The sequence below is a fragment of the Callorhinus ursinus genome, unplaced genomic scaffold, assembly GCF_003265705.2.
Source record: "Callorhinus ursinus isolate GAN/ISIS: 27379988/994484 unplaced genomic scaffold, GSC_fseal_2.0 scaffold25, whole genome shotgun sequence".
NCBI classification, from domain to species: Eukaryota; Metazoa; Chordata; class Mammalia; order Carnivora; family Otariidae; genus Callorhinus; species Callorhinus ursinus.
In genome coordinates this window covers 9,976,117-9,990,361 of record NW_027397087.1, presented here as the reverse complement: position 1 = coordinate 9,990,361, position 14,245 = coordinate 9,976,117, and the positions used below count along the sequence as shown (strand labels likewise).

At 42.2% G+C, this 14,245-nt stretch overlaps 2 protein-coding genes across 8 annotated transcripts in view; both read right to left on the bottom strand.

Moving 5' to 3' along the window:
- Window positions 1-10,692, bottom strand: part of CCNDBP1 (cyclin D1 binding protein 1) — a 32,976-nt gene extending 22,284 nt beyond the window's left edge. For 2 of the 4 annotated variants that reach the window (XM_073876889.1, XM_073876890.1), the window contains exons 1-11: window positions 10,487-10,692; window positions 10,247-10,306; window positions 9,902-9,981; window positions 7,147-7,228; window positions 6,295-6,391; window positions 6,040-6,113; window positions 5,200-5,276; window positions 4,412-4,692; window positions 2,870-2,930; window positions 1,622-1,668; window positions 1,256-1,366 (exon numbers count right to left, since the gene is read on the bottom strand). In XM_073876889.1, coding sequence (XP_073732990.1) covers window positions 1,256-1,366; window positions 1,622-1,668; window positions 2,870-2,930; window positions 4,412-4,692; window positions 5,200-5,276; window positions 6,040-6,113; window positions 6,295-6,391; window positions 7,147-7,228; window positions 9,902-9,981; window positions 10,247-10,306; window positions 10,487-10,595 — 1,079 coding nt within the window. In that variant the 5' untranslated portion in view covers window positions 10,596-10,692. Of the gene's footprint in view, window positions 1-888; window positions 1,367-1,621; window positions 1,669-2,869; window positions 2,931-4,411; window positions 4,693-5,199; window positions 5,277-6,039; window positions 6,114-6,294; window positions 6,392-7,146; window positions 7,229-9,901; window positions 9,982-10,246; window positions 10,307-10,486 lie in introns of those variants that run through there. The other 2 variants (XM_073876891.1, XM_025884147.2) reach the window with 2 other exon arrangements.
- Window positions 10,693-10,889: 197 nt separating this feature from the next.
- The window catches only part of TMEM62 (transmembrane protein 62), a 34,585-nt gene continuing 31,229 nt past the window's right edge, over window positions 10,890-14,245 (bottom strand). For all 4 annotated transcript variants that reach the window (XM_073876904.1, XM_073876903.1, XM_073876905.1 and 1 more), the window contains one exon: window positions 10,890-11,741. In XM_073876904.1, the coding sequence (XP_073733005.1) occupies window positions 11,415-11,741 (327 nt within the window). In that variant the 3' untranslated portion in view covers window positions 10,890-11,414. The remainder of the gene's footprint in view (window positions 11,742-14,245) is intronic.

The following is a 14,245-nucleotide window of genomic DNA, read 5'->3' as shown; positions in this document are numbered from 1 at the left end:
AACCCAAGTACACACTAATTGCTCAGAGAATGACTGCTGTGGTTATACCTAAAAAGACCCTGGGGACATCAGAAAGGCAGATGGGATAAGTTACACCCATGCAAGGAAAAGGACTGGCCTTAGCTGTTGTGGAGATCTGCAGTACGGGCATAAGGGCTAAGTCAGGTCACTGGAATACACACCATACAGGTTTACCTTGCTTTCCAATATGTGATCTTCCAGACCAATGCAAAAATATAATTAATCCATGATTGTGCAGAAGGATTAACTGAAAAGGCCCTTAAAACTATATAAACTCTTATACATTTACAAATTTTTGATGTATAAAAATTTTGTATTTACGTTTCAAAATAGATGTAATGTATAACAGAACAATAATACAGGTATGCATAAGAAAAACAAATCTGTTCTATAAAGTGGACAAACCTAACAAATGAACTCAATACTAAAAAATAATTTTGGAGGCATGGATGGAATAATATTCAGAAGGACTTAATGATAAGAACAATGATATGTAACTGCTGAAGCACTCAGAGGAGCTTTGAAGTCATCAAGTCAGGTGTTGGGTACCTGGGTGGCTCAGTCAGTTAAACATTTGCCTTTGGCTTAGGTCATGATCCCAGGGTCCTGGGATCGAGTCCCACACTGGGCTCCTTGCTCAGCGGGGAGTCTGCTTCTCCCTCTGCCCATCCCCTCTGCTCATGCTCTCTCTCTCTCTCTCAAAATAAATAAATAAAAATCTTAAAAATAAATAAAAATAAAGTCAGGTGTTTTTATTCTAAATACAGTTCTGATCAGAATCAGACGTTTAGACCTATAAATACAAATGAAAGCAATGTGCTAGTCTCAACCCACTGTATTTTTGGTAGAAAGAAACTCGAAGGGTACTTATTGAACTACCAGCAGGTCAGCATTTTATTAAGACTATCGACATGTTTAACAATGAAACACACTTTATAGCAAATAGGGAATAAGGCAGCTTCTACATGAATCTCTGAAAGGCGATTCAGGAACACAAACTCAGGCAATTACCATCTGAATCTAGCACAGAAAAAGATAACATACTCATATAGTTTATAAATAATTGTCAGTCTGGCCCAACCAACAATCTTTGGTAATAATGTCTCTTGACAAATTTGGACAGGAATTCCCTTTTGATCCAGACAGCATTCTAGCCCCATTTTAAAAGCAGACATCAGAGGCTACCTGTGATAGTAAGGAGAGAGGAGACTACAAATGGAGTCTGAAAACTCACAATTCAAGTTCATTCTGAGTGAGTTCCTTGATTCTGTTCATGCAATGATCAATGGCATTAATGAGTAAAGGGATCCAACTATCTTCTGGCTGTGGGGTCACATGACTTGCTCTGCAAATGGAATGGGGAAAAAGAGAAGTTAAATTTATACTGTCAAGGGAAAATCTACTCTCAACAGGGAGCACAGAGGAAACTAGTAAGACAAGGCAGATTTCTTTGTAGAAACTTAGCTGCTCCACAATTGAAGTAGAAAGAAAACACCACACCCACCTTCTTCCACTTCTTGAAATGGGGCTTTGGGAATTGAGAATGATTGGATGGGTTTATTCTCAAAAAAGCTATTTGATGAGAAGTCCTCATACTCACTTAGTAATTTCAAGTGCCTTCTTTAAGACAGATACAAGTTTCGCAGACTAGAAAAGAAACAAAGAAGTTACTGACCCTGAGCCCCACATAAAAAGGGAAGGAGAGCTAAGATATATTAAAAGACTCAAGTAATAAACTATTAAAAAAAAAAAAAACCTTGAAGGAAACTGCAAAAACAAAAGTTCTGATTAGATTAGGGTGGTAGGATTATAGGATTCTTCTCTATTTACAAAATCCTATTAATATTGTTGCTATAACATTCCTATAAGTTTTTAAAAATTTTTTAATACTTTTAAATTTAAAAAACTAGAAGTTAGACTATAACCTGAATTTACCCCAACTGCGGATAGCTCCAAATATAAACAGAAACAGCTAGTGTTCCTTAAAAAAAAAAAACAAAAAAAACTATGTACAGAATTTTAAGCACACCAATAACAAGATAACATGAGGACATACGTATGCCAACAATATATGGTACACATTTTAAAATTTTTATTTGGGGTAAATAACAAGGCATATTGCTAAAGATGTTTATTTCTTAGGAAGCCAATTTTTAAAACGTGAACGTGGAAAGAAAAAGTTAACACCCAAAAGGATCCTATTCTACTCTAAGGTGTTCACATACTATGAAGAAACATTTGATGAATTTAATTTCCACCACCCAATTTATCAAATATTTCTAGGATTGATAATTCTGAATGTAAGATATAAGCCATTTGGCAGTTTTACCTCTCTTTCCAATAACTGTAGAGATAATCTGAATCTCTAAAAAGAAGACAAGAGAATTCTCTCTAGCACAGTACCCAGGACTTGAAAAAATACAATAAAACCAGATTTTTATAAAGAGCCTGACCCTGTGTAGTTAAATCACCCAATGTGTTTATATTAGAACGGAGTATGTTTCTGGACATGTATTTTTGCCTACACCAGAATTCAGAAACTTAATGACTTAATAGGATCCTAAAGTATTGTGGTAATTCAGACTTTCTTTTCAAAGTCGCATTTTCTAAGGTCTTTGCGTTCTTCTAAGTGATTACCCAAGTGGTTACGGAAGAAAGTACTACCAGAACTCAGGGCTTCAGTAAATATTTATCGAGCAGAAATACATGTAAGAATTGTGACATTATTGTTGTACTTGCATCCAAGTATAACAAATAAATATATTCCCTATAGCTTAAAGGAAATACTAGTGGTTAGTGAAATCCTACCAGTTAGGTCAGTAGGTATTCCCTCAAAGCTGGTACTTACATTGATTCGCACAGTCAAGTGGCACATAGGTGGATATATGCTCAGAGCCAAATCATCCACACTAAGGGCAAAAAGCAAAAATAACCATTAATAAAAAAGGAACAAAGCTCAACTGGGTGGTTTCCAGTACACAGTTAAGGATGTGACTAGTGAGAACCTAACTGTCCCATAAATGCCTCTCAATTCCTTAAATTGGGTAACCAGAATCAATTCAACTGATACTTACTAAACACATACATACCCCATTTCACTAGGAAGCTGGGGGGGAGAAACTCCCTTGGCCCATACGATAGGACATGATTCAGTTAAAAATGGGAGGATCTGGGGGCGCCTGGGTGGCTCAGTGGATTAGGAGTCTGACTCTTGGTTTTGGCTCAGGTCACGATTTCTGAGTCCAAGTCTGGAGATTGAGCCCCACCGCCCTGGGCTCCGTGCTCAGTGGGGAGTCTGCTTCCCTTCTCCTTCTCTCTCTGCCCCACCCCCCCGCTCCCCTGCTCACTGCTCTAAAATATTTTTTAAAAATGGGAGGATCCAGGGGCGCCTGGGTGGCTCAGTTGTTGAGCGTCTGCCTTCGGCTCAGGTCATGATCCCAGGGTCCTGGGATGGAGCCCCGCGTCAGGCTCCCTGCTCAGCGGAGAGCCTGCTTCTCCCGCTGCCTGCCACTCTGCCTATCTGTGCTCTGTCAAATAAATAAATAAAAATCTTAAAAAAAAAAAATGGGAGGCTCTGAAACCATTAATTTAACAACTGATGCAAGTGGAGTTCATCCATGGAATGCCACTCAAGTGGGCACTATTTTAACCAAATGATGAAATTTAGTACCACCAATAATGGGACAAACTAACATTACATGCCTCCCCCATATGATGCAATGAGAAGCACAAAACACTCAAATATGTGATATCCTTGCCAAAAAAATATTTAACTTGAATATAATCTATAATCATGAAAAAGACAATCACATGAATTCAGACTTTTTGGATATTCTGCAAGACAACTGACCTAGATTCTTTAAAAAGTCAATGTCAAAAAATACTAAAAAGGACAGGGACTATTAGAGTTGCAAGAGACTACAACCAAACCAGACTGCAAAGATGACAACCAAAAATGTGACACTGTGACAGAACCCTGGATTTAAAAAAAAAAAAGCTATACATTTTAGAGACCAATGGGGAAATCTGAATATTAATTATTATTCTATTCAATGTTAAATTTCTTGGATGTAATAATAAGAATGTCTGTTCTTAGGAGATAAGTGAAGTATTTAGGGGTGAAATGTCATTGATGTCTGCAACTTACTCTCAAATGGTTCAGGAGAAAAATGGCACATCTATCCATAGAGAAATAAACCAATATTGAAAACAATGTGTGAACAACAGGTGAATCTAGATGAAAGATATATGGGTGTTTACTAGAATACTTTTTCAACTTTCCTATAGGTTGAATATTTTCAAAATAAAAAACTGGGGGAAAAGCCTGGGGTGACAGCACAAGCTGAGATCATACGCCGCTGCTCACGTTTCAAGCGGGGATGCTGCTTACCTAGGGCTAATCTCATCAGAAATATCCACAATGTCGTCCAGCTGGGCCACCTGATCTTTCTTCCCATTCTCTGCCACTGAGATCCGGATTTTCTTCAGGCAGGCTTTGGACGCTCTCACGAGTGCAAGGCATGGGATTATGAGCTCTTGATCTTCCTCTGACCAATATAAGTCCCGATTGTTTGGACACCCCAACCCATCATCCTCTTCATTACCATGGTTGTCAGAGTTGTCCTCAGTGTCATTTAAGAGGCCACAGTATGGGTCACATTCTTCTACGGCCTAAGACATGCCAAAAAAAAAAAAAAAAAAAAGAGACTGTTATACTTTCAGCATCATGTCTGAGTTATCCCAAAACATCAGCCAGGTATTTCACCAATGGCCACAGACTTGAATCACTTCATAAACCCCGTTCTCACTCTCCTAGCTCGGCAATGGACAGAGGGGAATGGCACTAAAGCACACACTGGCATAGGGTAGGAGATGGGAGTCGAAATCCAGGGGTGAGGATGGGACTTAATTGAGTCAATGCTTAGGCCATCTCCTTTCTTTTTTTTTTTGAAGGTTTTATTTATTTGACAGAGAGAGACACAGCGAGAGAGGGAACACAAGCAGGGGGAGGGGGAGTGGGAGAGGGAGAAGCAGGCTTTCCGAGGAGCAGGGAGCCCGATGCGGGGCTCGATCCCAGGACCCTGGGATCACGACCTGAGCAGAAGGCAGAGGCTTAACGACTGAGTCACCCAGGCGCCCCAGGCCGTCTCCTTTCTTTATATTCTCATCTACCCTCACCTGCTCCATTTCCTCATGTGCATCCTTCACAAAATCCACACTCTTCGTCAGCATTGAAAGAGCCGCAGCTTTGTTATCTATGAGGGAAAATCAGAAAGCACCAGAATAAAAGAAGAAACCTACAATTCTGTCAAGTCTGCAAATGACAACCAATTGTGTTCCCATTTGAGGAGAGTGCCCAGGATAGTCAACAAGAGCAGGGCTTTAATGTAAAATTTTTCTAATACCCATCCTCTAGGTACCCAGATAGGAGTTAAAAAGCTTTTCATCATTCACCACAAAAAGAAATAAAACATCCACACGAGGGGCGCCTGGGTGGTTCAGTCGGTTAAGCATCTCCCTTGGGCTCAGGTCATGATCCCAGGGTCCTAGGATCGAGCCCCATGTTGAGCACCCTGCCCAGCTGGAAGTCTGTTCCTCTCTCTCCCTTTGCCACCCCACCACATGCTCTCCCTCTCTTACTCTCTCAAATAAATAAAATCTTAAAAAAAAAAAATGGTCAGACGATATTTCTCATCAACGTCCTCTTGGACGAACACTGCTTTTGACCTAGCTGGCACCACCTCAGAAGTGCTTCAGTGTGTCCTGGGCAGGACCAGGAGAACAAACCACATTTGTTCAACAAGACAGGGCCCCAGAAAGAGGGCTAAAAAAAGTATGAGAACTAAGAACACTGAGAAAAAATATTAATACTTCTCTTTTGATGTTGGTGATAAACTGTATGTGTTCTACTAAACTATAAGTTAAAATACATCCATGCTACAAAACTAGAAACTAGATAGGAGAGAACTGTCTGCTTTGGCCAGCAGAGTCAGTGGCCTGTTTCCCACTCTCACCCACCTCTTGGTATCCGAGGCACCTGCTGGCATGCAGTCCAGACACTGTTATAGGAAATAAGGTCACTGTTCTCTGGGCTGGAGAAAGGAATCAAGAAGGGTATATCAATAACCAAGGTTCCTCTCTCCTAAAAAGCTCATTCCTGCTAGTCATCATTCTCAGCTGTTAGTAACTTTGCTGTGAAAATGAGTTCTTTTTTTTTCCCTCCCTGAAGCAAGAAACCCCATTAACTGATAACCCCAACTGCGGCATTACTACCTGTGAGCTGGAGTAATGAAAAGCACATCCACAAGTTGAGCCATTCCATCTACGATGTCCAGAGTAGCGTTCCGTACCAGCTTTCTCAGGGTGATTCCTGAAGAAACCCAAAGACTAAGTAGCCTGGTCTTCTTTCCAGAAGTCACCATCTGCTTTCTTGAGCATTTAAACCCTTCAGAACTTGAGGTAATGCACACCCACATGCTTTAATTGCAGTGCCAACACAAAACTCAGGTCTTATGTATTTCCCCACATCATTTTCTTGCTCCTCCCATCATTCCTGAGTGCTGTTCTCCAAGAGAGATCTGGAACAAAATCCTTCCAGGACAGCATGTATCCATTAATTAAGGTCAATGGTCCCTTGACAACGGTGGATCAAACACCTGAAGTTTAAACCATCGGTGACTAACCCTGAAGATCCATGAGACAAGTATTCATTTATAATTTTGGCACAATTATAATCAAAGCATTAATCTACGGGCAGAGCTGGAGCTCACTTAACCGTAAGGGAGTTCAGAAACAGGGTGTGATGTAATATGGGTGGAGGAGACTGGGGAAGCCCCTATAGATCCAGCATCTGTAGTGGTTAGAATGGGTTAGAGAGGGAGGAACCAGTGAGAATTAAAAGCCTTAGAGTCAGGCAAAGCAGGGAAGATGGTAACACAGCATCTGTACCTTAGCATAAAGGCTTATTTATGAATGTTATAAAATTATCCGTGAGAGGGTTTTATGAGAGAAAGTTACACTACATGCTCAAATTGAGGACAAGGGGAAAAGTCTCAAGAGATAAGCTGTTAAATTAGCAAAGATCTACCCTATAAACCAAACATTTCTGTGTACACAGTGGCTTACCCTGATCCTTGGGAAGTGAATAGTATACTGCAATGATTGCCGTGATGGCAGCACGCACTTGTTCACAGAACCTCTGGGTTTCCTATGAGGTGATGGATCAATTTCAGAATGAAAAAAAAATGGATTAGATTCATCAGCCCATCTACTGTAAAAGAGAGCAGATGTCTGTACAGCATGATCTACAAACATTTTCCGTGGTCCCATTATGACTTAGGCCTTGTGCTGTTCTTGCCACATAGCACAGAGGAGTTAGCTGGACACCAGAGAATGAGGGGACAACTCAATAAAACAAGGAACAGCAGGAAAAACTTATTCCTAATACTCTACATCCTGGGATACTCAGGATCTGCTGTGAGGTATTCATCATATCTTAGACCAGGAGCTGGCAACTATGGCCCACTGCCAGTTTTTATAAATAAAGTGTTACTGGCACACAGCCACGCTCTTGTTTACTTATTACCTCCAGCTGTGTTCACACTACAGGGACGAAGTTAACTAGTTCACCTGCAAAGCCTAAAATATTTACTATTTGACTTTTTAGAGAAAAGTTTGCCAACCCTTAGACCATTAGCCAGGTGTCTGATCTCTCTAACAGAATCACAATATATCTAAAGGTAATTAGCATAGACTCTACATTGCTCAATGTTGACTATTTTCCTTCTAAGCAGTCACTGACTTTCTCCTATCTTCCTTGTCCTCACTTTTCTGCTAAATTCTAAGCCAGTGCTACATAAAATGTGGTCCACAGATTGGTGCCAGTCTCTGAACAGTTACCAGTCTGGGATGGTGGATAAGCACAGTGACTGAGAGTAAGTGTTTAAAACTTTTTACGGCAATGTGACATTGCTTCAACATCCAAACACATAAAAAAAAAAATTTAAAAAGGCCATTCTTCAGTAAACTAACTAAAAAAGCAATCGTCATTCAAATACATATAATTCAAATAAAACTAAAACTTTTCACCTATGAATGAAACCACTGTCCTGAGCATGTACAGAAAAATAATTCTATGTTACCTCCTCATGGTATCCTACTAGCTTTGAATTCTAGCAACAAGTCCTGAGTATATTTGAAAGAAAGGAGGCAACAGATAAGAAAAATAAGGTAATGTTACGCCCTTTAAAATAAATATTGACTTTCTTGCACAAAGCTTTTAAAATGCTCTCAATTCATTTCTTATTTTCTCATCATAGATCTCTGGGGTCAACAGGGGGAGAGTTTATCATTATAGGTGCAGCAAAAAAAATGTTTTTTTCATTTCAAAGCATCTGGATAGATAGACTGAAAAAGAGAATGAAACTATTGATTATGAAAACCAAATAAGGCAATGAATATGTCATTTTAAAATAACCTTACTTCTGAATTAAGTATACCTAGTTCTAGAAAAACAGCATAAAGCATACCTGGTCATAGCCAACATGTTTACTTTCATCAGTTTTACAGTAACAGGTTATTTAAAAATGCATAAATTTGGGGTGCCTGGGTGGCTCAGTCGGTTAAGCGTCTGTCTTTGGCTTGGGTCATAATCTCAGGGTCCTGAGATTGAGCCCAGAGTTGGGCTCCCTGCTCAGCGGGGAGTTTGCTTCTCCCTTTGCCCCTCCTCATCACTTGTGTTCTCTAATAAATAAATAAAATCTTTTTTAAAATAAAAATAAAAATGCAGGGGCGCCTGGGTAGCTCAGTCGGTTAAACATCTGCCTTCAGCTCAGGTCCTGATCCCAGTGTTCTGGGATCAAGCCCGCATCGGACTCCTTGCTCAGCGGGAGCCTGCTTCTCCCTCTACCTGCCACTCCCCCTGCTTGTGCTTGCACTCTCTCTCTCAAATAATAAAATCTTTTAAAAAAATAAAAATAAAAATGCATAAATTCCTGTTCCAGCAATTCCACTTCCGGGAATTTTTTTTTTTTTTTTTTACTGATATACATACAAAGATTGTCCTGGGCAATTTACCACAGCACTGTTTATAACAGTTACAAGTTGGAAAGAGCTTAAATGTCCACATGAAGTATTGGTTAAATAAATTATGGTTATATCCACTCTATTGAATACCATGGAGCATTACAAAGAACTGAGCAACTTTATATGTGCTAAGAATCAATGTGCAATTCATGTTGTTAATTTTTAAAGGAAGGTCCAGAAAAGTGTTTATGGTATCCTATCATTTGTGTAAAAAAGCAGGCATATACACATAAATGTGTATATGCATCGAATATATATGGAATAACACAAAAGTAACTGGGGAGGGTAAATACAAACGTTTTAGCACATTTAACTTTGACATCTTCTGAATTTTATACTGTATACGTATGTTACTGATTAAATATAAAGTAATTCGATACAAAAGGGTATTATGTAGTATAACAGAAAAGGTGTAGTTTAGACATCATAGACCCTAATTTCAATCCCAGCTCCACTGCTTATTTACCTTAACCTGAGCCTCTAAGCCCGCTTACTCCTCTGTCAGATGGGAATCACGTGCGAAAACACCCAGCAAATAGCGAGAAAAATATATATCAGAAAGCAAATAACCAGGATGAACTGCAGATTGAACGGATACCTATTTAGAAGACCTGCCTACGTCGTGCCGGGTACTGCACTTGGCAATTTGGCCTTCACCGCAATCCTGTGAGAACGGCAATCCTATTTGCCAGGTGTGGAAAATAAATGCCGTGGCTTGAGTGTAAAAGGTGGAAAGAAAGTGACTGGATTCCTAATGAACGAGGCAGCACAAGGATTCCAGGAAAGTAAAGCCCACCTGCGGAGAAGGCAGTGGAACTCGAGAGAAGACTTCAGTCAGAGTCGTGGCTTCCCTTGACACGTTCACAGCTGCCGCGTCTGAGGGAGGAGCCAATACGTTAGTGCCAAAAGGATGAGCCTGCAGCTGCTGCATGGGCTTTGAAGATGCCAGCCTTACCGGCTGAGACGTCTCAAAAACACCTCCCTAAATCAATGTGTCATATCCCAAACTCCGAAGCACAAAGGATGGGTAAGGTGAAGTATCCCCACTGAGAGGATGCGGCGGGGGTAAAAGTGGGAGGTAAAGGGGTGGGTACACTGGAAGGATGAGAAATGCTAAGTCCCCAACAGGAGAGGCACTCACTGAGTCTCCTCCAAAACGTCTCAGGATTAAACTCCTTTGTGGTCTCTCGGGCTTCTCCGACTAGTGGGTTTAGCATGTCGGTCGGGCGGTGGCAAAAGAAGAGCACAGGTAAGCGGGGCCAGACCCAGCTCCAGCCCCCACCTCCTCCGCCCGTGCCCCCGCCCCCGCCGGCGCCACAGCCGGCCTCTTCCCGAACCAAGCCCGCCCCTGCCGTCGCCCGTCTCAACTGCGTTAGCTCACCCCGCACTCCAGGCAGGAGTAACCGCAGCTCCACTGCCAACTGGTGGATCTGTTCCAAAGGCGGAGCTAGGGTGGGGACTGCGGCTGTAGATGCAGCCGCGCTCGCCATCTCAGTAGATCACCTGGAACCTCCAGACAAAAGCGGCCACGGAAGCTGCCAGGGCCGCCCTGCCGTAGGCGCTCAACTTCCGGGAGTCACAAACCCGGGTTCGTTTCCGGCAACAACCCGCCCGGCCCCGCCCCAGAGCCCCCGCCACACCCCTTCCGATCTACAGAGGCCGAGCCATGCCTTTCTTCCGCTCCGGCTGTCCGGCCTCGTCCCCTCCCTCCCCCACGCAGAGGTCCGGCCACGCCTCCTCCCGCTCCCAGAGCCCTGGTCACAAACGCAACGCCCAGTCGGGAGTTCTTAATCATCACTCTTTTATTTGATTAGCTGAAAGCACCCCCACCTAAAGAAGCCGAGAGCCCATAACCCCGAGGGAAAAGAAGACTTGGAGCTGATATCTCAAGGGTAGTCAGGGGAGGCCCCAAGTTCGTACCGCTTCCCTGCCCGTAAAGTGGCACTCTTGCCGGCTACTGAGTTCCACATACTGTGCTAGGTACTTTACACGAGGTAACCATAAAAAATACACTGGGCTTCTGATACTCCCATACACACACCCACACCCTGCCCTGTGGATCTCCTGATTAGAACTTTCTCTTCACGAAGGGAAATCAATCCCCTGCCTTCTTGGAGAAGGAAGGAATCATGGCATTATTGAGAGATTTTTCTGCAGTCCATTCTGCAGGAATCAGTAGTGGGTAATCCCCCCAACTCCCAGGAGTCCAGAGTGCAGCAGCTCCCTGAAACTTGCCCATCAGCACTGGCCTTCTACCTGCTGCTGGGGCAGAGGCCTGGGCTCCAGGGGCAGATGGTGAGGCAAGGCCTTCAGGAGCTCGAGTGGCTTTTTAACTGTGCTATGAAGGTTCCAAGCTCGGTAGAGTTCAGAGTCCACACACAACGAATGATAACAGGTGTCAACAGTGTCAACCAGGTCCGCAAAGGGGAGAAGAGAAAAGCTAGAGTGCCATATGTCATATGAAGAAAGTAACAGGAATAAATCTGCCAGATGTACAGCAGTAACATAAGTAGGTGAACAGGTATAATTTTCAGGTATTTTCCTTGATGGAGATGAGACCGGAAGTTGTGACCACAGCACCGCTGCAGCAAGCTCCAACACAGGTAGGCCATCAAGGGTATGTTAAAAAATGCCAGCTGGGAAGAGAAGCAGAACAGAACCATTAGCTTGTTAGCAAGACCTTAGAGGGTCGGGTCTCATGAACGCATTATTGGTGGCTCCTAAGAACATGTTGCTCTCTCTCGGGGGTTAACTCTGATTCTTTATGCTTCAATCACACTTGCTTATAACACTCAAAATAAGTGACTTATAGTTGTGTATTTACCTGTATCCTTTTGTTCATCTTAAAAGTAGGTATCATTTATGTTGAAGCCCTCAGTAATGTTTAAGGTGGAAATGAATACATACCCACTTCTTTTTGGCACAGTGAGGGGGGACTTAAGTATCAATATTTTTTTCTTATCTCTGTATTTTCTATTAATTTTTTTTATTTTAAGTAAACTCTACACCACACATGGGCTCGAACTCAGAACCCCAAGATCAAGAGTCACATGCTCCACCAACTAAGTGAGCCAGGCACCCCCCTTATCTCTGTATTTTTAATTAAAGTAGCATCATGAGTACCGGAATACAAATCAGAAGATTTAAGTTATAGGGACGCCTGGGTGGCTCAGTGGGTTAAGCGGCTGCCTTCGGCTCAGGTCATGATCCCAGGGTCCTTGGATTAGTCCCACCTGGGGCTCCTTGCTCAGCAGGGAGCCTGCTTCTCTCTCTCCCTCTGCTGCAGTTCTCCTTGCTTGTTCTCTCACCCTCTCTCTCTCTCTCTCTGACACATAAAATCTTTTAAAAAATTTTTATTTATTTATTTGACAGAGAGAGACAGTGAGAGGGAGAACACAAGCAGGGGCAGTGGGAGAGGGAGAAGCAGGCTTCCCGCTGAGCAGGGAGCCTGATGCAAGGCTTGATCCCAGGACCCTGGGACCATGACCTGAGCCGAAGACAGACACTTAATGACTGAGCCACCCAGGCACCGCCATAAATAAAATCTTTTTTAAAAAATTTTTAAAAAAGATTTAAGTTATAATCTAAGTTTAGCTGCTGTATGATTCATTAATTCATTCACCAAATAATTACTGTGTGCCCATTACATGGCAGGCACTGTGCTAGGCTCTAAGCTAAGGACACAGTGGCAAACAACTCAAAGAGGATGCATCATAGAGCTTACATTTTAACAGAGAGAAGAGAGACCAAAAAAAGAAACACAAAAGATCACTATAGATTGTGATAAATTCAATGAAGGAAATAACTGGGTCACAAGGGGGTAACTGAGAGATGGGTTCTCTGAGGCCTGAAGAACAGGAATGACTCAGTGGAAGGAAGTACATTCCAGGCAGAAGAAACAAATAAAAACCCCCGTGGTTCCCAGGAGAGGCCTTGGCCCATTTAAGACCAATAAGCCTGGAACACGATGAGCCAGGTGGAAACTGAGGCAGTCAATGAAGGAGATAACTGGGTCACATGAGAGTAAGTGACAGATGGGTTCTGAGGCGTGAAGAACAGGAATGACTCAGTGGAAGAAGTACATTCCAAGGAGAGGAAACAAGTAAAAATCCCTGAGGTAGGAGAGGCCTTGGCCTATTTAAGGCCCATTAGCCTAGAACATGATGAGCCAGGTGGAAACTGAGGCAATCAGAAGGACCCAGATCATGTCACTGCTCTGCTTAAAAGGTTTTAAGCTGAGGAATGAGCTGATTAAGCTTTTAAAAGGACAACAGTGGATGCTCTATGGTAAACTGAGAGTAGGGAGAAGAGTAGCAGTGGGAAGACCAATCTGGGGTTCCTGCAGTAGCCCAGGCAAGAAATAATTATGAGTTAGACTATGTGGTGATAACAGAGATGAAGAGAAGTGGCGGATTCAAGATATGCATTGGAGGGAGATCAAACAAGGTATGACTTGCTAATGAATTAGATACAGGGTATTAAAGGGAAAGGGAAAAATTAAAGATACATCCTAGAAAAACTTCCTGAAATTGGAAAGAACTGGGGGAGGAACAGGTTTGAGGTAGAAACTAAGGTCCTATTAGACACATAATATTGAGATGCCTGTTAGATATCTAAGGGAAGATAAGAAATGGCAGATGGGTATATAGGCACCTGAAGTGCAAAGAAGTCGAGGGCAGAGATTAACACATTTGGGAGCCATGGGCCTATATGATACATAAAATCCACTAGTGGTATATTACTTATTAAAATATGAATATAATCCCCACCTTTTAGTAAGGCTCAGGTTTTATTTGGTATCACAGTGCTCCTGAGAGACAGCCTCCATCTGCATAATGGAAAACTGAACCAGACTCAGGACCTACTCACATATAAAATACTGCTATACAGAGAATGTTCTGTCTGTTTACTAGGCAGAAGTCTTCCCTGTTTTGCTGATCACCTTTTACTGCCCTGTTATGAGGCTGTGAACTCATTCTGAACAACATTTTTGGATCTCTTCCCAAACATGAGATCATCACCTGAGATTTTAGTACCTTAGCCCCATTAGGTGAATAAAATACATAAATAGGTAAATACTTTTCAAACCTATATACAGAGATTTTCTATTAGTTTTTTGTGTGTTTCTTTTTTCTTTTAT